General features: G+C 35.5%; 1 protein-coding gene across 1 annotated transcript; it reads left to right on the top strand.

Annotated features, from left to right (window-relative positions):
* Positions 1-2,567: 2,567 nt before the first annotated feature.
* Positions 2,568-12,877, top strand: Spopl (speckle type BTB/POZ protein like). Its single transcript, XM_055599758.1, has 5 exons — positions 2,568-2,657; positions 3,058-3,180; positions 5,994-6,136; positions 6,225-6,275; positions 8,588-12,877. The coding sequence occupies exons 1-5, from the start codon at positions 2,568-2,570 to the stop codon at positions 8,730-8,732; spliced, it is 552 nt and encodes a 183-aa protein (XP_055455733.1). The 3' UTR covers positions 8,733-12,877.
* The last annotated feature ends 3,100 nt before the right edge of the window (positions 12,878-15,977 follow it).

The following is a 15,977-nucleotide window of genomic DNA, read 5'->3' as shown; positions in this document are numbered from 1 at the left end:
TTTTTTTTTTTTCTAGGAGTTAATCACAAATCTGTATAATTTATACAGGGTTTAATAGCATCTATCAGGTTTGTTTTTTTTTTTTTTTCTCTCTCTCTTTCATGTGTGTGTGTGTTGGTCATAGCTGATTCTTTCCCATTTCTTGTTTGTTCATCTCTTCCCTTCATGGAATGCAAGTTGTTTTGTGGATATGGCTGGTTTGTTGTTGTTGTTTTCTCCTTCCTCCGTGTATAAAATTCCTTTAAGGATTTTCTGTAGTGCCAGTTTATTTGTAGTGAATTGAATTAATCTGTGTTTTTCCTGAAATGTCTCTATTTGTCCAGTTTTGAAAGATAGCTTTGTTAGATGTATCTTTTTAGATTGATAGTGATTGTCTTGCAAACCATGAAATGTTTTATTTTCATGCCTTCTGGATTTTAACTCACAGTTTTTCTTTTTGTTTTCTACCTTATTTTTGGATTTTTTTTTTTTAACCATACTAGCATATAAGTGTGTGACTGATTTTGAACCTGAGGGTTGGAGATGTCATGGATTGACATAGTTTCCAGGATTCAACAGCATCAGCTTGCACACAGATACGTTTTTTAGTAGTCCTGGAGACTGAATGTGGCCTGGGAGTCTCACCAGACTGGACAAATGTACATAATGTGTAACCTGGGGTAAACCTGGAGGTTGTCCCTGATTTCAGTGGGATTGATTTAACTTTCTCTCCATTGAGTTTGATGGTGGCTATAGGCTTGCTGTATATTGCCTTTACTATATTTAGGTATGTGCCTTGTATTCCTGATCTCTCCAAGACTTTAAACATGAATGGGTGTTGGACTTTGTCAAATGCTTTTTCGGCATCTAAGGAGATGATCATGTGGTTTTTCTCCTTCAGTTTGTTTATATGGTGGATTACCGTATATTGAACCATCCTTGCATGCCTGGGATGAAGCCTACTTGGTCATGGTGAATGATATCTTTCATGTGTTCTTGGATTCAGTTTGCAAGTATTTTATTGAGTGTTTTTGCATCAGTGTTCATAAGAGAGGTCTGAAGTTCTCTTTTTTTTTTTTTTTTTTTTTGGTTGGGTCTTTGTGTGGTTTAGGTATAAAGTAAAAAAAATAAATAAATAAAAATAAAATTAGGCCAACATTTGTATCCCTGGCTAGATCTGGGAATTGGCAAGGTCACAGACTGGCTAGGGTCAAAGAGACTCAGCAGGGTAGAGTGGCACACAGTTTTGTAACCAGGGAAAAATCTGAAGTTTTTGAAAGATGCAGGCAGGGCTCACCAGACTGGGTGGGCCCTGTATAAGGAGCCTACGTCTAAGGATTGTGGGAGGGGTTGGTGGTACAGACTGACACTAAAGTCTGATGGATTCCCTATATTGCTTAATCTTCTTGAGTTTGTGTGTTTTCTCTGCTTTTCTTTTTTGTTGATTTTTTTTTTTTCCTTTCTTCCATTGTGGTCAGATAGGATACAGGCAGTTATTTCAGTTTCCCTATGTTTTGTTGAGATTTGCTTTGTCTTCCATCTGTAGTTTATTTAGGGTAAATTTTCACGGGCTTATGACAAGAATGTGTATTCTGTAGTGTGTGGTTGGAGGGCTGTTCGATATGTCTGTCAGGTGTATTGGATCTTTTGAGGTCATTTCATGCTTCTCTGTTTTTGTCTGGATGGTCTTGTCTGATAGTAAGACTGCATATTAAAGTCTCCCACTGTTATGTTGATGCTAATATCTTTTGTTGTATGTGTTTTATGACATTGGGTCTACCTGTGTTGAAGGTGTTTTACATTTACATTTTGTGATGTTCTTTTACTGGATTGTTTACCTAGTCAGTATAAAGTAGCTTTTATTTCTTCTTACTAGAGTTGGAAGTTTGAAATACATTTTCTCAGATATTAGAGCAGTGAGGATGCTTGAGAGGCTTGCAGGTTCATCCCATATCCAGATTGAAAAGACTGGAAGATAACACTGGTGGAAACTTCAAGAGGACATAGGCGACATCACTAACAGGCAGGCTTCTGTGAGCCTAGGGCCACTCACAGTCTCAAATCTTCTTACAAATAAGTACCAACAGAAGCTAAAGAAACCTTTCTCTGCAGTAGAACAGTGTGATTCTAGGAACCATTTCAAAAATTTTCAATTGTATCAGTTTAGTAGGTGGTAGCTTTGATCTGTCAGGCCTCACAGCTGGGTTTGTTACACCAGCATCTCAGTACCACCTTGAGGTTAGTTCATTAGCATAACAAGGCCTGCTCTAGGCTACTTCCTTATCTGAATAGCCAGGTTGCCTACTGGGGCTTTCTTCTGTGGCCTAGCTTTATCTGCGCTTCCTGGTGGCAAGCCTAGACACCAGGTAATAAATTACACTAAATGGTTTTTAAGTTTCAAAAAATGATTTCACTTATGTTCCTAACATCATGACTTCATAAAATGACCAAACATGGTTTCTGAAGTGCTGACACTTTCTGCTTCCTTTATCTTAGAAGAGAATTGGATATAAGGCCACAGAAGCATAAGAGGAACTGGTCTTGTTTAAATCTCAAGTGAGCACAGAAGGACTAGTAAATAATAGCACATGGCATTTTTCAAAAGCAAGTGTTCTCAGCTTGTGAGCTCTCATCACAGATACGTGCAGACTCTTCTGTCCTGTAATGATGTGACTAGAGTTAGTGATAGAAGGTTTAGATATTATACTAGATACTCAGGGAAAGGCAATAACTACTCTGCAACTTTGTTCAGAAACTGACACAGATGTATTTCATTTCCACTGCGGTATTTTTTCTCTTATAAATATAAAAATATGAGAAAGTTAACCACACAGTAATACTCAACATGGTCTCACTATCCATTTATTCACTTTGTGGCCAGTCATACCTCTTATACAGTGTATGCTTTTGTTCTTAGCATTGCCTAGACTGTAGTTTGGATGATTAACTTAACTACAGATTTGCTTAACCTCAGTTTTAAAATAGAGTTTTAAAATGTTATAAAATAACTGTTGAAGATTTATGTGGCGTCACTTATATGTACCTGTTTCTAATTTTTTGTGTTGTTTACAATAATAGAATCGAGTGGAAATAAATGATTTAGATCCTGAGGTTTTTAAAGAAATGATGAGATTTGTTTACACGGGAAAAGCACCGAATCTTGATAAAATGGCGGACAACTTGTTGGCAGCTGCAGACAAAGTAAGTAATAGGATTTTGAAAGGACCCAAACCAAAACAAACAAACAAAACCTCGAATTTGCCATTTATAGAAAGCTATCATACATTAAAAACAAACTACAAATAACTTTTGCCATTATAACATAATTTGTACTATTTGTTAGATAGCTTGGGGAGTTGTATAAAAAAGCATAAAGTAGGGCTGGAGAGATGGCTCAGAGGTTAAGAGCACTGGGTGCTCTTCCAGAGGTCATGAGTGCAATTCCCAGCAACCACATGGTAGCTCACAACCATCAATAGTGAAATTTGGTGCCCTCTTCTGGCATGCAAGTGTACATGTAGGCAGAATACTGTATACATAATAAATAAAGTAGAATAGTATGATAATAAAGTTGTCTAAAATATCAAAATGATAGGAAAATATGCAAGGCCTAGAGTTTTTCCATGAAAGATTAAACCATAAGCTTATAAAGCTGCACATTAAACATATTGGAACTTGTATATGTTCTTAGTCTTAAGGTGCACTGCATAACTTTTTTGGTTTTTCCGTTCTATAACTCTAAAATAAATACATTTATTTTAATATGATAGTTTAGAAAGGAAAATTATTAATAATTTTATTTTGTTGCATTGTAAATATTTTGCCTTTTTGAACACAGGGAAACTACAAAAATGTCAGAAAGTTTTGAATCCCATGGTTCTCAATCCTTTTATTGTTATTATTATTTACAATTTACTGACTTTGTATCCCGGTTGTAGCCCCTTCCTCATCTCCTCCCAGTCCCACTCTTCCTCCCCTATCCCTCTTCCCTAGTCAACTGATAGGGGAAGTCTTCCTTCCCTACTGTCTGACTCTCATCTATTAGATCCCATCAGGACCACCTGATTCCTCTTCCTCTGTGGGCTGGCTAGGTCGCCCCACCAGGGAGAAGTGATCAAGGAGCAGGCAACCGAGTTCATATGAGAGACTGTATCATCTCTTACTAGGGAATCCACATGGAGACTGAGCTGTCTATGAGCTACATCTGAGCAGGGGGTCTAGGTCCTCTCTATGTATAGTCTTTGATTGTTGCATCAATCTGCAGTCCTCCCTGGGCCCTGCTTCTTTTTTGGCTTTGTTGGTCTCCTTGTGTGGTTCCTAAGTGGAGATTAGCCATATAATATAGGATAAACATACTAAAATCTACAGACTAAAAGAAGCTGAAGAACAAGGAGGATCTTCAGAAAGATACTTAATTCTCTTTCAAAACGGAAAACAGGATAGATACTGGAGGCAGTAGAAGAGAGGAAACAGGACTGGAGCCTACCACAGTTACCCTCTAAAAGAATCCACCCAGTAGGGGATTGAAGCAGATGCAGAGACTCACAGCCAAACTTTAAACAGAGTGCACAGAGTCTTATGGAAGAAGGGGTATATAAAATGCTTCTCAATCTTAAAAACATATTCATGGTACTTATACGTAGAGCTTTTGTATTCAGACTATGTACAGACCATTTAAAAAGAAATGTTATTTTTAAGAGTAAATAATGTTTAAATAGATACTTCTCAAATAAAACCAATGAATTGAATTGCATTAAGATGCCCAGTATCCTTAACCAAATGGGATGTGCTTCTACACACGTGTTATAATAGCTAAAATTACAAAGACTGTACAAGACTTTTCAAAGATCTGGAAGAATTAGAATTCTCGAACACTGCTGATAGTATGGAATGATATAACTACTTTAGAAAATTAATGAGTAAGACCTTTATCTCCTGTACCTTCCAAAACATACATATATTCTGATTTAAGATTTATGTGAGTATTTATAACTATAATAGTTAAGAACTGGCAACAAGTACAAATGTTCATCAACTGGTGTATTATTCAGCTGCAAAAAATAGTTGTTTTCAACATTTAATTAGCTCTCTATGGTCATTCTTCAAGATTGAATATTGGCCAAATAAATATAGTATGCAACAACTAAGTGTGAAGTAGTAGAAAAGAAAGTGAATTGTGATAGTAGGTAACCAACAGCACATGTGAACAAGAGGGAGGGCAGTGTTCTGGACAGCCACTACTTCTGAAGTTAGGTGCATTCACACTGAGTAGGCAGGGAACTAGCTAAGCCATAGCTTGGTAACTATTGTCTCCTGGTAGTGGAATGATGTAGTCCATCATCCTTAAAGCTGAGCTTGGGGTCTTGCCACCAAATTAGAAATTGTGATATTAGGGCAATTTTCACAATGGTATAAATGCTCATCAGTAAAGAGCTAATAAGTAGGAAATTTGAAACAAAGGCACCTTGCCTCCAGACTGTATACAGTCAGCTCAGGTGAAGTGAAGGTTACCCAGAAGGAGAAAGTTTAAAATGATGTCACAAGAAGTAGGGACTGTAAAAACCTACAATGCAAATACTTATGCTTCCCCTACGTAAAGACAGTCCCACTCAGATCTTTCTTTAGAATGTGTTCATTACTTTGCTTTCTTTTACTAAATAAAATACAGCCTAAATGGTCGTTAGCTGAATTTTTTTTGCTTTGGGAAGACAAGAGTTGAGATAAATGTTTACCTGACAACATACTCTTTAGGATAACTGATGATGAAGAAAACTGTCTTGCATGAGTTGTAATTTAAAATTCACCATTTTTGCAGTTAAAAAATTTTTCTAAAGCAATTTATTTATCCTAAATACATGTATTTACATGTTCCTCATAAGCTAAAGCAACAGTTTATTAGTTTAAAATAATGTTAGTTCAAAAAAATTTTCTTGAACTTTATCTGCTAAGTTGCAAATATCATGTATTTGCTCTATAAATGGAAATGTTTAATAATTATGTTTTCTTTTGAGTAGTATGCACTGGGACGACTGAAGGTCATGTGTGAAGAAGCTTTGTGTAGTAGCCTCTCAGTAGAAAATGTTGCTGATACCCTTATCCTTGCAGATTTGCACAGTGCAGAACAGTTGAAAGCCCAGGCAATAGACTTTATTAATAGGTAAGCTATCTTTCATTTCACTGGACATGATGCATTTGACATGTTTTCACTGGACTTTTCTTAAGCTCTGTTTAAATCTTCAATGCAGGTGCAGTGTTCTTCGACAACTTGGATGTAAGGATGGGAAAAACTGGAACAAGTAAGATGGCATCAGTTACCATCTGCATAAATTCAATAAAGTGTTTGTATATCCTTTTGCTCATGAACAATAAGTGTGGCTCCTGATGAAGCTGTCAGTTATTTAAAAAAAAATAACAATTTCACTATCTTTACTAAATTCTTTGAAGTTTGGCTTTTCATGCAAACTGGGATGCGTGCTCTTTTTTTTTTTCCAAGATTGGGTTTCTTTGTGTAGCCCTGGCTGTCCTGGAACTAGTTCTGTCAACCAGGCTGGCCTTGAATTCAGAGTGATCCATCTGCCTCTGCCTCTGCCTCTGCCTCCTGAGTGCTGGGATTAAAGGTGTGGGCCACCACTGCCTGGCTGGATGAATGATTTTTTTTTTTTTTTTTTTCCGAGACAGGGTTTCTCTGTGTAGCTTTGGCTGTCTTGGACTCACTTTTTAGACCAGGCTGACCTCAAACTCACAAGAGATCCTCCCTGCCTCTTTCTCCCCAAGTGCTGGGGTTATAGGAGAGTGTCATCATGCCTGGCTGTTCGTTTGTTGAATACACGCACATGCATTTTACACACATAGTATATACCTGAGTTCAGGGATTGCTAGATAGCTGAGCTCTGTTCCTTCCAAAAGTGTTAAAGAAGATCTAAGTCCTCAAGATTTGCCTTGGAAGTCTTTCTTTCTTTCTTTCTTTCTTTCTTTCTTTCTTTCTTTCTTTCTTTCTTTTTCTTTTCTTTTCTTTTCTTTTCTTTTCTTTTCTTTTCTTTTCTTTTCTTTTCTTTTTTTCTTTCTGATTTTGATAATGCTTATTGATTGAACCCCAGGTCTTGAACATGCTACCTAGGGACCCTACCACAGAACTATCTAAATCTTAACTCTTCAAAATTTAATTTTGAGGCAAGGTCTTAGTAGTTTTTTAGGCTAGCTTCATATTTGACTCTTTCTGCCCTAGTTTCTCAAATAGGATTACAGACTAGAAACACTTCATGAGGCCCATGAAACTCATTATTTTTTGTTGGGTTTGTTTATTTGCTTATTTTTTTAGTTAAAGTCTTACTGTGTATTCTAGACCATCATCAAACTCATACTTTCTCCTCTACCTCAAAAACTAACTTATTAACATTTAAATCAGCCAGAAACCTTGTATTACATATTAACTTACCTATTATTTAAATCAGTAGCATGTTGATTGTGAAAATATTGGATGATTGCTAAGTTCTGCTAAGCCTAGATCTTTATATTCTTTATATTAGAAGTAATTAATTTTCTTATTTTTCCCTTCTCTTATTTTAGAGTATTCTTTGTAATTATTTGAAATAACAAAAGAAAGAGCTGAAAAATTAAAGACTTTTTTCGTTAGGTTTTCATTAATTTTACAAATTAACCCATAAATTCTACTTTTGAAAATTATCAAAAGGACACTTTAAAACAGTAAAAGAGAAACTGACTCATAGGAATGGGAATGCAAAGTTATAGCAAGAATTGAACCATATTTCTCATTTTTAAAACTTAAATGTCGTGAAAAGAAAAGTGGAAAACAGTATAATATAGTCATATTGCTGAACTACAGCAACATTCTCGAAGCTGCAATAAGAGGAACAATACAGGAGATTAAATACAAATTAGGAAATGTGATAATAATGGAATTGTGAGATTATGAGGATTAATTTATGGGTTCTTGGTGGCATTTGGAATTAAAGTGGGACTTTGATGCCTAGTTAGAGGACTGCTTCTAGAATGGCTCCTGAATATTTAATGTGAGTCACTGGGCAGCAGTGAAAGCTTCAGCCAAGTGAAGAACAAACAATTTGAGACTTAAGGAGAAAGATGACGAGTTCTTAGGGTACAATGCTGAATTTGTGAGACTTGAAGCTCATTCAGATAGAAAGAACAAATGATTGATGATTATTCATGTGGGGAAGCACTAGGATTTACTTAACTTCTGGCGGTGATTATGAGAAATGTGACAACTAGTTGAGATAGAGTGCATAGTGTAGTAAAAGAAGAAGAATATTCAGTGAAAACTTGGAACTGCAGAGAAAACCTGTGCAGATAAGTATAAGAATGGGAAGAGGGGAACAGGGACTTGGATGGAAATGGCTAACCATGAGTGGAGAGCCATGGGAACAACTGTATGTCTCAGGGTTCAAACTTGCAGAAAAATCAATTCAGTTTTGACTGAAAAAGATGTTTTTAAACATTCAGGTAAATACATGGAAAGAAGTAGAGTATCTAAAATTTTAAAATCCATAAGTTAAAGTAACAAAAACTGATAGCTCAACAGTATATTTGAGAAGTGTCCTTTCAGTAAACATCACTTAATCTTCTTTTTCAGCCAAGCAACTGACATAATGGAAACATCAGGGTGGAAGGCCATGATTCAGTCGCATCCTCATTTAGTGGCAGAAGCCTTCCGCGCACTAGCGTCTGCACAGTGTCCACAGTTTGGTATTCCACGCAAAAGGCTAAAGCAGTCTTGAGTCTTCCATGGACAGTAGGAAAATGTATTTGCCTTTACTACCCCAGGTCCAGAAGGATTCCAGAGCAAACCATAAGCAACAGTTGTTTCTGTCTCTTGTCCACAGAATGAAAGCTGGAGAAGCATATTGTTTACTTTCAGGTGGAAAATTTATGGTTTATACTTCAGCTTTAAATCAGACTGATTAATTCACTTCAAGGCCTTAAATTATCTTCAGTGACTTCTCTTGTTTATATAGTAGTTTAATTTTTTTATTGTGCCTTGTCAGTTTGCCAAGGCTATGCAAGATTGCACTAGCTCCACAATGCAGTAATACTGATAAATGAAGATACTGAGTTTCAAAGAATCTTCCATTATTTTGGAAACAAAATAATTTTATAGGTTTTGTTCTATATGACCTCCAAGTATAAAACTAGGTTCTGTTGGATTTGGAGATTGCCAGTGGTGCCTCCAGTCTCAGTTGTGTAGACACTAAAGAGCCTATTACCATTCAGGTAAGTGATGGCCATACACTGCTCCGCTTTAATTTATTTTTCAGTTCAGGGGGCAGATAGCAATGAGTTGACCTAATCTTTAGTAATGTTTGTGGTGTTTGTATATTAACTGCTCAAGAAACTGGGCTTATGCACATTTGCAATGATTGAGAAATAATTTGAGGTTAAAATTTCAGTAAAAAGAAAGCATGGTTCTTGCTAACGTTTTAAATTTATAATGACTTACATTTGAAAGAATAATTTAGTAGATGTTAAAGTCAGGATGACTAAATGTCAGTGTCATGAGTGGGCCAATTAAGAAAGATATATATGCACTTTTAATGTGAAATTTTTTATGATGAATGGTACATATATATTTTCTTCTTTTGTGGGGATTAATAAGGTATAATTATGTTTTAACATTTAAAAGTTTTTATGACACATGGATCCAACTTGGATGTTTGTGATAATAGATAAAAATCTGCTTGACTACAGATAAATTAATTTGGATTTCAAGTAATCATTATTGGATTTATTACTGTTTTATCACACTTGGAAAAGGCACCTAACAATGAATGAGTCCTGTAGAGTCTGCTTCTTTTTAAGCAATGAATGTATTCTATTTGCCTGTAGGAGGTGGTGGGAAACCAGAGAAGCCTCTGAGAGTATGAGCAGACATACTAGGGAACTTTATTTCCCTTTCTTTTCTCCTTGATGGTTCAGTTGCTAACATAGTAGATTCTTGAAATTTTGCATAATGTTAACAGGATAAATGTTACCAACTATTTTTAATGAGCCATTTCTTTATTAGGAGTTTAGCTTTAAACACACAAATATTTGGAATTTGATAGTTGTGAGATCTTTTTTTGGTGAATTATCCCTAGAGAAAAAGCAGTGGTCATTGTCATATCGTATATGACTGAAGCATTGGTAATGTACTTTCCACATAAAGACAGACCATATTACTGAAAACAGGTATATATGCCTGTATTTTGCCTATATACCTTTATTCTTCATATTTAAATTTGTGTGATTGTTTCTTTAGTCTTAAAATTCAGTAAAAGTAACATTATGGTTTTAAAATAGACTTTATTTTTACTATCACCTTTGTTAGATATTAACTGAAACCAATCTTAAAATCCTTATATTGAAACAATACTGTCAGATAAGCATTAGTTCTCAAGAGCAAACAAACAGAGATCATATTTTTAGATATTTTAGTTTGAGTCTTTGTTATGTTAACAATTATTTGGTAAGAATTGAATGTCTAAAAACATTATCTTATTAGCATCTTCTTTCAAAATTGAATAAATTTTTCTCCAACTTTGAACCCTAAAACGTGCAGCTGTTTCCATGGCTCTCCGTGCATGGTTAGCCATTTCTATTCCAAGTACCTGATCCTCTGTTTCCTTTCTTACACTTACCTCCTAACAGGTTTTCTCTGGAGTTCCAATTTTTCACTTAATACTCTTCTTTTACTACACTTTATGGAAAGAATTATTTGGAATAAGAAATTTTTTCAACTGACAATGGGCTTCACCCTCTATAAGAGAATCATGACAAGCAAAAATTTATTCCCTGAATTTTATTGTAATACAAAGCCTGTTATATTAACATTGTACCATTTTAAAATACACACACATACTTTTAATATAAGATATTCCCATGGTCTGACTAAAAAACAAGGATTCCACTCAGCTGTAGAATACATTGTTGCATATCATTAAAACACTGAAGTCTATGTACCACACATTGTAAAACGATTCAGTGATTTGGTCTACATTTCTAACCACAATAAAATCAGTAGTAATGCCATATAGTGAACATTAACATTTATTAATAATCTTAACAGGATTTTCTTATAAATATTTTTGTTTTTAGTTTGCTAACATATTTTCTACCAAAAAATGTCAAACACTGTGCTCTATAAATATCAATGTTTGCTGAAATGTCCATTTTTCAGATGATACAGTACCTACCATTATACTCATAGAATCATATAATAGTTTATGTTTTTATGTATATTTTAGTAGTATTGGTTCTTGAGTCAGTGATAAAATGCTATTAATATTTTCTTATCAGAGTGCATTTCCCCTATGATTATCCTATTTATTAAACTATATACAACTTGGTCAAAATAGGTACAATTTCTTCCTAATGCATTCTTTGTCTTTTAAGTTACCAATTTACTTCTATTACTCTCTAGTCACCTAAACAAGGCTTTTTTCAGAACACAGTAAGGGGTTTTAAATATTACAATTCAAAAATGCATCCATTGGAAAACCATTCTTTAGACTAAGATTTAGGAACACTATATTTGTGCCTTTTTCATTTTTTACATTGAATGTGTTTTGATATTTGGAGCACAAATATGAAGGTGCCATAAGATGGCTTACTAATGTTACCTCCTTAAGTATTTTTATGTCACTAACTTCAAACAGTAATTGGAGAACTTTGAATGAAATTTGGTCATTTGTGTGAGGTGTGTATGTATTTGTATCTGTATTCCCGTGAGCTATGTGTAATATGTTTAAAAATGAATTTATGAAAATAGGACTTACTTAAATATGCCGAAAGTTCAGATTAATTGAAATATCTCAGTTAAATGTGCTTTATTTGAGAAGACAGTAGCTTGCCAGAAGACAGTGAAATTCTCAAAAATATTACCAGCATTCTGCATGATAAAATAGGAAAAACAGTGCTGTTTTAAGATATCAAGTATAATTAAGCTTTAAAATAATTTAAAATAATTGCTTTAAATATCTTTAAAGTGTCATAAACATCATTGTTTTATTTTTAACTAGATCTAATTGAGAGTTTAAATTGTGAAAAATATTTATTTGCCCATTTAAAATTTTGTACATACATTCTAAGCAGTTTTTATATAAAATTATAGATAAGGACTTGAGTGTGACTCAGTGATATAGTGCTTATCAACACTCACAATAAATGGGATCATAGATCCCATTCATTGTTACAAAAATGCAACAAAGACTTGGATATAAGTTTTATGAAAATCTAACTCAGCAATTTTACTGCAAGTCACATGTTCATGAAAAAATAAACTAATCTGCCTTGAACATACATGGTCTTTGATGGTTACAATGAAAATATTTGTTGTGTTCTTGAGAGAGATAGGTGGGCGAGTGAGTGGGTTTCATTGTTCTCAGAAAATAAATACAGCACTTTTAGCACACATGAGAGTATTTTACAACTTTTTTATAAAAAGATTGTGAGCTCAATTTTAAGTGTTCATGGAACGATGTAAATGTTAGGTCTAGCTGTAAAAATACTTAGTGCCTCAAATGCAAGACTTCTTCACTAGGAATGAAATCACAATGTATCTCCTGTTGTTGTATGTGAAATTTATGTCTGAGAAGGAATACTTATATTTAAATATTTTCGTGGTAGTAAAGCTTATTGTATACTATAACTAGTTAATTTAGCATCACTTGAGCCCATTAATGGAAATAAAGTTCTGCTAAAATTACTTAATTATTAGTTCAGAAGGACTTTCAAGACTCAGATGTATAAACATTTAACTTTCTGGCCTTTATTTAATCAACTGGTGTTTTATGATGAGATACATACTATTTGTGTTAATGTTGGAAACAGATTTTGTGTTTCAGCATGTTGAGTTAAAATAAAGTTGTTACCACTTATTCAAAATTTATTTCCTTGTTTGGTTTTATTTGAGCCTTCTCAAAAAGGCCTGCTTTAATGTGCTGCTTTAACTGAAAATTTGAATGTTATGTACTATCTTCTACCTAAGGAAGCTTATGTTTTTCAGGGTCTTAAATATTTTTTCGTATTAAAAAGCACATACAGGTAGGATATTCCTAAACCATCTTACTAAGAATAACAAAGTGCTTAGTAGGTGTGACCATGAACACATGGCTAGAAGGACACCATAGGAAAACTCCCATGTACCCAACACATGTAGACATATGTACACACCAATTTCTTACTAGGATTATAAAATAGAACATTTTCTGTGTATGTGTAATGTATTAAAATAGGTTGGAATGAGACTCAAAAACGAACTCAAAACATTTCACTCCTAGAAAGCTGCAGTCAGATTGCTTGAGAATGTGGAAACTCTTACCTTATAAGTCCTAAAGGACCAAGAATATTAATTGCTTTGTTCACTCTTTTTAAAAAAAAGTTTATTTTTTGAGATTATGGTATTATTACACCATTTACTGCTTTCACTTTATCACTCAAAACCCTCCTTGCTGTTTTTCAAATTCATAACCTTTTTTCTATTAATTGTTGTTACATATCTGTGCTCAGAGTTGGGATGGGGGTTGTTTCGTAAATACAGCCTACTCAGCTTTGCATTTTGATTGATTGTAGTTTGCTATAACAAACTGTCTCCAAGTCTGTTTCCTGTTTTCAAAAGAACTTTACTTGATAAGGGTGAAGATTATGGTTATCTGTGGATATAAGGACAAATGTTTATAGAGAGTGCTTAGGCTCTGTGAGGGTTAAAGGCTCTCCTCTAAGATCCATCTTACTAGCCCTGAGTAGTTGTCCGGGTTTCCATTGCCAGGCATTATTTTCCTCTTATTGGGTGGGTCTTAAATTCAATTAAAGAGCTGTTGATTACTGTCTGGTTATGTGTGCCATTACTGCACCCTTAGAGTTACTGTGCCATGTTGATCATCATTGTGGCTCATTGGCATCATAGCAAATGCATATTGCTTCTCTTCCTTCAAACCTTGTATGGCTTCTTCTGATAGCATGGAAGCTAGTCTTTAGGAAGGAGGCACACATTCAATCAAGTCCGTTCCAGCTCAGGGTCACCAGGGCCCTGTGTCTGAAGTACATGGTGTCTTCAGCAATACTTACCTTCCAACTCTGGGGGACAACTAAGGGGAGTAAGAATAGGCTGTTACAGTGTATGCAGTACAATGTATGTATTATAGCAGGGGCTCTCAACTTGTGGGTCACAACATTTTTGGGAGTCAAATGACCCTTTTAGATCTAAGACCATGAGAATAATGCAGATATTTACATTATGATTCACAACAGTAGCAAAATTACAGTTAAGCAGGTAGTTAATAGTATGATTCCTTATGATTTACTCAGACATTATTGCTGTAATTATTATGGCAGTTTTATTTAACCCACTATCAAACAATAAAAGGCACCTGATCGATTTTAAATAAGCCTTATCTTACCAGGGTCTGGGCAGATGTTAACCCCCTAAACTATCTACTTACCACCCAGCCCCACACCCCATGCCATCTGCCTTAATCATTCCTACCTGGGCTACTTCCCATCCAATATCCCCACAAATACTTGTACATGCTTTCCACCTGAGCTGTTCCCCTCCTTGCCATTCTCAGAGCTCACTTTTCCTGACCCACATGGTTCTTCACCTATCCCATGGAGACTCAGCTTTCTTCTCCCTGTCTCTCTTCTTCCTGTGATCCTTCTCTCCTCAAAGCCCACAAAATTAGGCCACAACTACCTCACATTTGCCATGCCCGGTGTATAGGCATTCACTCAGCCAATCAAGAATAATTTTGGAGTCAAGGTTACAAATGTCATTTTGGGGTACACGAGTGTCATCTAAAAAACAGCAAGCAGACCTTAGGGACCAAACTAACAGGCAAATACCAAGCACCAGACTTATGCCTTTACAACTCAATTCTTTTCCTATACATATATCATGTAAAGTACTGACTGTGTTTTCTTCTAGTACTTTCAGTGTTCTAGTTTCTTTTGGTTTTTCTAGTTTAATGGAATGCTGGTTTTTAATTCATTTCCTTATCACATTCTGAATTCCTTTCTTGTCTGTTGTGATAGTTCCCTGTTTATTTCCAATCCTATTCATTTGATTCTTCTCTTTGTTTATTTTGGTTAGTTGGACCAAGTGTCTCTCAATCTAGTTTATCTTTTTAAAGAACCAGCTTTTTATTTGTTAATTATTTGTAATGTTTTCTTTCTACCTATTTCATTAATTGACTGGGTTATTTTGTTTTTCAGAGTTTTACATTATAACATTAAGTCAGTTTTTTTGGTGTGGTTTCTTTTTGTAATTATTTATTTACTTTACATCCAGATTGAGCCCCCTCTCTTCTCTGCTCTTGGTGCCACCCTTCCTATCCTACCCCCTTCCTCTATTCTTTAGAAAAAGAGAATCCTACCCTACCAACCCACCCTAGCTCACCAAGTTGCATCAGGAATGAGCACATCCTCTTCCCTTATAGTCTAATGAGACAGCTTTGCCAAAGGGAAGTGGTCAAAAATCAGGCAATAGAGTCCATGTCAAAGACAGACCCCTTTCCCCTCACTAGGGAACACATGAAATCCGAACTGCCCATTGGCTACATCTATGTAGGGGGCCTAGGTCCAATCCATGCACAGTCTTTGGTTGGGTGCTTCAGTCTCTGCAAGACTTCTGGGCCCTGATTAGTTGGCTCTGTTAGTCTTCTTGTAGAGCTCCTGCCACCTCCTGGTCGTTCTGTCATTTCTTTGACTTTTCCGCAAGACTCCCTATGCTTTGCACAATGTTTGGCTGTGAGTCTGAGCATCTGTTTCTATCCACTGCTGGGTGGAACCTTTCAGAGGACAGCTATGCTAGGCTCATCTGCGAGCAAAGCAGAGTATCTTTCATAGTGTCGGGTTGGCTGTCTCCATGCGGTAGGTCTCAGGTTGGGCCAAGCATTGGTTGGACATTCTCTCAGTTGCTGCACATCTTGTAGGCAGGGTAAATTTTGGGGTGAGGTTTTTGTGAGTTTTTTGGTTTTCCCATGCATCCACTA

This window comes from Psammomys obesus, unplaced genomic scaffold (assembly GCF_907164565.1).
Source record: "Psammomys obesus unplaced genomic scaffold, mPsaObe1.curated_primary_1811, whole genome shotgun sequence".
Lineage (NCBI taxonomy): Eukaryota > Metazoa > Chordata > Mammalia > Rodentia > Muridae > Psammomys > Psammomys obesus.
Note: the sequence above shows the minus strand (reverse complement) of the source record. Positions and strands in the feature narration are given on the sequence as shown.

Coding starts and splice junctions, on each gene's coding strand:
- Spopl (XM_055599758.1), top strand. CDS start 2,568: ATGGCATTTTTCAAAAGCAAGTGTTCTCAGCTTGTGAGCTCTCATCAC. Junction 2,658..3,057: donor CCTGTAATGATGTGACTAGA/GTTAGTGATAGA, acceptor TTACAATAATAG/AATCGAGTGGAAATAAATGA. Junction 6,276..8,587: donor GATGGGAAAAACTGGAACAA/GTAAGATGGCAT, acceptor CTTCTTTTTCAG/CCAAGCAACTGACATAATGG.